Raw genomic sequence first — 6,061 nt, 5'->3', positions numbered from 1 at the left:
TGGGCCAAAGGCAGGCGCCAAACCGCTGCGCCACCCAGGGATCCCCTGTATTTTCTTATTTTATTCCCAACACATGTGTGGCAGAGTGTGTTACATGCATACTTATTATCCATTTTTCTTATCTTCCTGCCTAATACAATCTCAGTTCTATTCTGGAGGCAAGGTACCCAGTTTGAAAAATCAAATGTTGTAGCCTCCTTTACATAGGGGTCATTGTGTAGCACACTTCTGTTCCATCAAAATTGCAGGTGTAATAGAGTGGCCTCCTTCCTGCTGTCTGCAGCTCCAGCTGCTGTCTTAGGATAACAAGGTGGCTTTGAGGATGAAAATATATACTAAAAAGGACTTACCAAAAGCCATGAGAGCTTGAGTCCTTGATGCCATCTTGGAACTGCCTTCCTCTGGACTGCCATGAACTATCTCTAGAAGTGTATGTGTGAGGGAATAAAAAAACCCAAACACTTTGTATAAGTTGCTGTTACTTGGGACTCTTATACACAGCCGAATCCAAGTCTAATATTTACAATTCTGGGTTCCTGGATAGACCTTGAGTTTCAAATAGTTATCCAAATATTTGTTACATAAATCATATATAATTTGCGTAGTTATTGTCTTAATCATAAAGAATTTCCTATAAGTATATCTCTCCAAATGCATGCCTCCTCTACAGCATTCATTTATTAGATAAATCCAGGCTTTTGACCTGCAATACCATGCAGTTTGTAAGGTAGCTACATAGAACATGGCCATAGTTTCTAGGAGAGAAGGTGCTGGCACAGCGAAATTCTTACTGATACTGAAGTCAGCGGAACTAGTTCCTTCACTTACGCATGTAGCCTTAAACAACATGCTTGGTTTCTTTGAATCTCATCTCTGCAAAAAGTATGAGAATGTCTACCCTAACTCTGTCACAGAATTTGTGAGGATGAATTGAGAGAGTATGTCAAAGTGTTTTGTAAATGATAAAGAACTTTCCAAGTAAAAAGTATTAGTATTAACTGACATCAATTGCATACATACTATGTATAAAATTCTATTCTGATTAACCTCATTTATTCATCACAGCCATTCTGTGAGGAAAGCATTATCATTAGCTCTGGTTTATAGATTTAAAAACAAGCAAGCAAGGATTAAGAAAATACATAAGAAAACTGCATGATTGGTATGATGAAAAAAAACATTTTAATATCTTCATAATCAAATTTATGCAATTGCTAGTCCAAAAATGGGCAAAAAAATTAAAAAAGCATTTCATTCAAGTCAAGCATGATATGAATTAGAATGTGTCCATTTCAAAAATCACAAATGCAATCTTATCTTTTGAACTGAGTAATCAATTTCTCTCCCAGAAAACTGTTCTAAGATAAAAACCCCAGAAGGAAAAATTGATACATGCATATAGTAGTCTTATATCCTGGATTTTCCAGGGGCAGTTTTAGATTAGATGATGAGTCCTAATACATTTTGCAAAACATCATCATGACAAATCTTTATGAAGATTTAATTGAGATATGAATTTTTACAATAAAAGAATGGAAATAACTGTACTATATAACAAAAGGATTGGTGATGGATGGAAGGAGGATCTGAATCCCTGAATAATAATTCTAAGTGGTCATTATTGTGTAGTGGTGGCATTCATTTTTCTCCCAATTCCCCTTGTGGAAATTTCCTTTACTACATCCTGCAAAAATCAGTTTCAAGCTATGTGGAAGGACAGTCCTCCTTTTAGGAAAATATTGATCTCACCACATAAAAATGTACAATCCATACATTTAGTTGAATGGAATATTAAAGTTCCCCAAAGCAATAATTATAAAAACTTGGTATAATACAGGAACAAGTTTGATGTTATATTAAATAAAGCACACATATAAATGAAAATGTAAAGTGTATTGATTGTATCACTGTAAAGTGATTTAATTCTGGATGCTTTTCTTCCTTAAAAATTTTCCTTACTGTTATTTTAATACTGTTGCAGCAACAAATAACAATTAATTGGCACTTATTTTTTTTTGAACTTAAGTAATTTATTTCGAAGTAGATCATGTCCCTCCATTTTTAGAAGGAAACATTCTATTATCTAAAACCCAATTAATTGACCAATTAAAGTTTTGGTGATCCTTTGTAAAAATATTAACACCCAGAATACCGTATTTCTGAATGTTTTGATTGATTGTTGTTAGAATTAGAATCTGCCCCTTAAGAAAAACAAACAACATATGTCTGAATGTCATTAGGCCAGCATAACATTATAGTCCCATAGAAATTTTGGATAATCATTTTAAGGGTTTATTTATCTGAGGTGACCAGATAACCAAAATAATACAGTCAAATAAGGAAAGAACCACAAACAAAGAAGACCTAAACATGGCCAACAAGCACATGAGAAAATGCTCTGCATCACTGGCCATCAGGGAAATACAAATCAAAACCACAATGAGATCCCACCTCACACCAGTGAGAATGAGGAAAATTAACAAGACAGGAAACAGCAAATGTTGGAGAGGATGTGGAGAAAGGGGGACCCTCTTGCACTGTTGGTGGGAATGTGAACTGGTGCAGCCACTCTGGAAAACTGTGTGGAGATTCCTCAAAGAGTTAAAAATAGACCTGCCCTATGACCCAGCAATTGCACTGCTGGGGATTGACCCCAAAGATACAGACGCAGTGAAATGTCGGGACACCTGCACCCCAATGTTCACAGCAGCAATGTCCACAATAGCCACACTGTGGAAGGAGCCTCGATGTCCATCAAAAGATGATGGATAGAGAAGCTGTGGTCTATGTATACAATGGAATATTCCTCAGCCATTAGAAACGACAAATACCCACCATTTGCTTCGACGTGGATGGACCTGGAGGGTACGATGCTGAGTGAAGTCAGTCATTTGGAGAAGGACAATCATTACATGGTTTCACTCATGAATATAAAAAATAGTAAAAGGGATTATAGGGGAAAGGAGAGAAAACAAGTGGGAAAAATCAGAGAGGGCGACAGTACATGGAAGACTCCTAACTCTGGGAAATGAACAAGGGGTGGTGGAAGGGGAGGTGGGCGGGGGGATGGGGTGACTGGGTGATGGGCACTGAGGGGGGCACTTGATGGGATGAGCACTGGGTGTTATATGTTGGCAAATCGAACTCCAATAAAAATATACATATATAAAAAAAGAACCACAAACAGAAAAAATTTTTTCATTTATTTACAATGAAACAACTAAACAACAAAATGACATGATTTAACTGATCCCAGAACTGTTAAATTATCAAGTAGAACACAAAAAGTTTTATCACAGAAGAATCATGTAAACTATCCAGAAAACACCCAGATGTGTATATTCTTAGTTCATGTACACTCTGAGTGTCAAACAAGAACCCAGTACTTCCATTTAGTTATATAATCTGGCCATTTTACGATTATGGTGGCCCCATAGATGTTTAACTTCATAAACTGATAGTTAATATCACTAGACTTATATTGGAAGATTTGTATAACTGCATAATCCTGATTGCTTTCTGTGAGACTATACTGACCTGGAGCAATCACATAGTACATCTTGAGTTATGTAGCAACGCCCCAGAACTTTCCTCAGGGCTGCCTTTATCTCCTTATTCCGGAGGCTATAGATGAGCGGGTTGAAGAGTGGAGTTACCATAGCATAGAACAAAGTTGCAACTTTCTGTATACCTGCAGAATGCCCAAGTCCTGGGCTCACATACATGACCATCAGAGAGCCATAGAATAGTGATACCACAGCCAAATGAGAACCACAGGTAGAGAAGGCCTTATGTCTCCCGGGGGCTGAAGGCATGCGCAACACAGCTAACAGGACAAGTGTATAGGACCCAAGGATGAAAAGGAAGTTACCAAAGATAACTAATGAGCTTAGACTATAGCAAAGCTGTTGGATTGTTGGGGCAGATGCACATGCCAATGCAAACAGTGGCCCTGGGTCACACACAACATGGTCAATAATGTTTGGACCACAGAAGGGCATCTGAGAGATGAATGCAATGGGGATCAGGAACAACAGAAAACCACAAACCCAGCAGATAATGACCAGTTTGGTAGATAAATGCCTAGTCATGATATTAGGGTAGTGCAAGGGACGGCAGATAGCAAGGTACCGATCAAAGGCCATGATGGCCAAGAGCAAACATTCAGAAGTTCCCAAAGAGAAAAAGAAATAAAATTGGACGAAACATCCAGTAAAGGAGATGGTCTTTTTTTCTGAGAGGAAATTGGCCAACATATTGGGGACTGTAGAAGAGACATACCAGATCTCTAGAAAGGAGAAATTACCCAGGAACATGTACATGGGGCTATGGAGTCTCCCTTCACACCAAATAGCACAAACAATGGCCCCATTCCCTGTTACCGTCAAAGTATATGTTGTAGTGAAGAGTGAGAAGAGAAGGATCTGAATCTTCCACTCACAAGAGAAACCTAGGAGTATAAATTCTCTTACAGAAGCGAAGCTGGAATATGGCTCAGAGACATTCACTGGGTCAGTCATCTGCAAGGGCAAGAGACATACTGTTATCAGGACTAGTTTCAAATGTGCTCCTTTTTCAGAACGAAGAGAAGACAATGAGCATGGCGTCATTTTTCAAGAGAATCATGGGTTAGGAAGAGAACAAGTCTACTTGTTCTTGGTTATGTGCTCTGAGTTTTGGGCAGAGTAGTAGCGGGCCTGCTTCTGATCTCTTCTTCATTAATGCTCCCATGACAGAACTAGGGGAGTTAAACTCTCTCTCTCTCTCTAGAGGAATGTGGGGGAGGAATGGTGTGGGGGAGGGCAGAGGGAGAGGAAGAGAGAGAATCTCAAGCAGACTCCACACCCAGCACACAACCTGAGGCAGGGCTCGATCTGACAGCCCTGAGATCATGACCTAGGCTGAAATCAAGTCAGATGCTGAACTGCCCGAGGCGCCCAGGTGCCCCATGTTAAACTCATTTTGTAAAGTTTGTTTTTTTTTTTGAGCAGGGATGAGGTATGAGAGTTTCTGGATAGCACATAACACAAAGTTAACACTTAGTACATGTACTAGTTTCTTATCCTAAACCCATTGTAGGGCAATAGATACAGAAAAGAAGGCTTTAATTCTACTCTTATATATCAGTTAAATATATTGCTTAACATATCAGTTATGTATGAAAAATAAATGGACAATATTGTAGAGCAAGTTAGCAGTAATTTAAAGCCAATATCTCTCATTTCTATTCCTGTTGCTGTTAGCTTAAGCATCATAAAAATATGATACCATAATGTTACTTACCAGTGCTGATTTTTAATATTTCACTGTTGCAGTGTCTTCTGTTGGAAGCAGTGACTAAGTTTCCACCTAATCTTTCACCTGTAAAAGTTTGCAAAGTAATAGCTAGGTATGGGACTTTTATTTTTTGAAGCTATTTTCCCCCATAAAATTTGGCAATGATTTTTTATATGCTTGTTTAAATTATATATTGTTTTAAATTAAAAATTTGCAATGGGATCCCTGGGTGGCTCAGCGGTTTAGCGCCTGCCTTCAGCCCAGGGCATGATCCTGGAGTCACAGGATCTAGTCCCACATCAGGCTCCCTGCATGGAGCCTGCTTCTCCCCCTGCCTGTGTCTCTGCCTCTCTCTGTGTCTCTCATGAATAAATAAATAAAATCTTTTAAAAATTTTAAAAAAATTGCAGCAGAAGAAAGAAGTCAAATACTTTTTTAAAGTGTTATAAGTAAATGTACTTCATCCCACATTCTCATGGAAAAGGTGCCAGGGATCTGAGTTCCCTGAATATTTTTGCCATTTTGGGACAAGATGCAGGGATGTGAATTCTGAAAATTGTGAGGGCTTACATTTGGGGAACAAACACAAAATTTTCAAAAGCAATTTTACTTCCAACCTATTGTTCACCCCAGTGCTTGGAAGAGTCTTTAAGACTGATTTGGTGGAAGTTGTCTTTGTGCTTCTTTTAGTAGTATGTCCTATTTTTTAAATGTCCCAAGCCAGGAGCATTAATAAGTCAGCATGAAGAAATTCTGGAATCAAAACAAAACAAAAGAAAAGAAA

At 38.4% G+C, this 6,061-nt stretch overlaps 1 protein-coding gene across 1 annotated transcript; it reads right to left on the bottom strand.

The window, feature by feature from the left end:
* Positions 1–1,203: 1,203 nt before the first annotated feature.
* Positions 1,204–4,610, bottom strand: LOC129520601 (olfactory receptor 11H1-like). The gene is made up of 3 exons (XM_055341705.1): positions 3,588–4,610; positions 2,153–2,195; positions 1,204–1,214 (listed from the first exon to the last, which is right to left on the bottom strand). Exons 1-3 carry the CDS (start codon positions 4,608–4,610, stop codon positions 1,204–1,206), a joined length of 1,077 nt encoding a protein of 358 aa, XP_055197680.1.
* Positions 4,611–6,061: the final 1,451 nt, after the last annotated feature.

The sequence above is a fragment of the Nyctereutes procyonoides genome, unplaced genomic scaffold (assembly GCF_905146905.1).
Source record: "Nyctereutes procyonoides isolate TBG_1078 unplaced genomic scaffold, NYPRO_anot_genome, whole genome shotgun sequence".
NCBI classification, from domain to species: domain Eukaryota; kingdom Metazoa; phylum Chordata; class Mammalia; order Carnivora; family Canidae; genus Nyctereutes; species Nyctereutes procyonoides.
This window is presented reverse-complemented; position numbering and strand designations above follow the sequence as displayed.

What these genes read in the sequence shown, in the direction of transcription:
- LOC129520601 (XM_055341705.1), bottom strand. Translation starts at nt 4,610, where the DNA reads ATGACGCCATGCTCATTGTCTTCTCTTCGTTCTGAAAAAGGAGCACAT. An exon ending in TAAAGGCAGCCCTGAGGAAA is followed by an intron (nt 2,196 to 3,587) that starts GTTCTGGGGCGT and finishes CTTAAGGGGCAG; the next exon opens with ATTCTAATTCTAACAACAAT.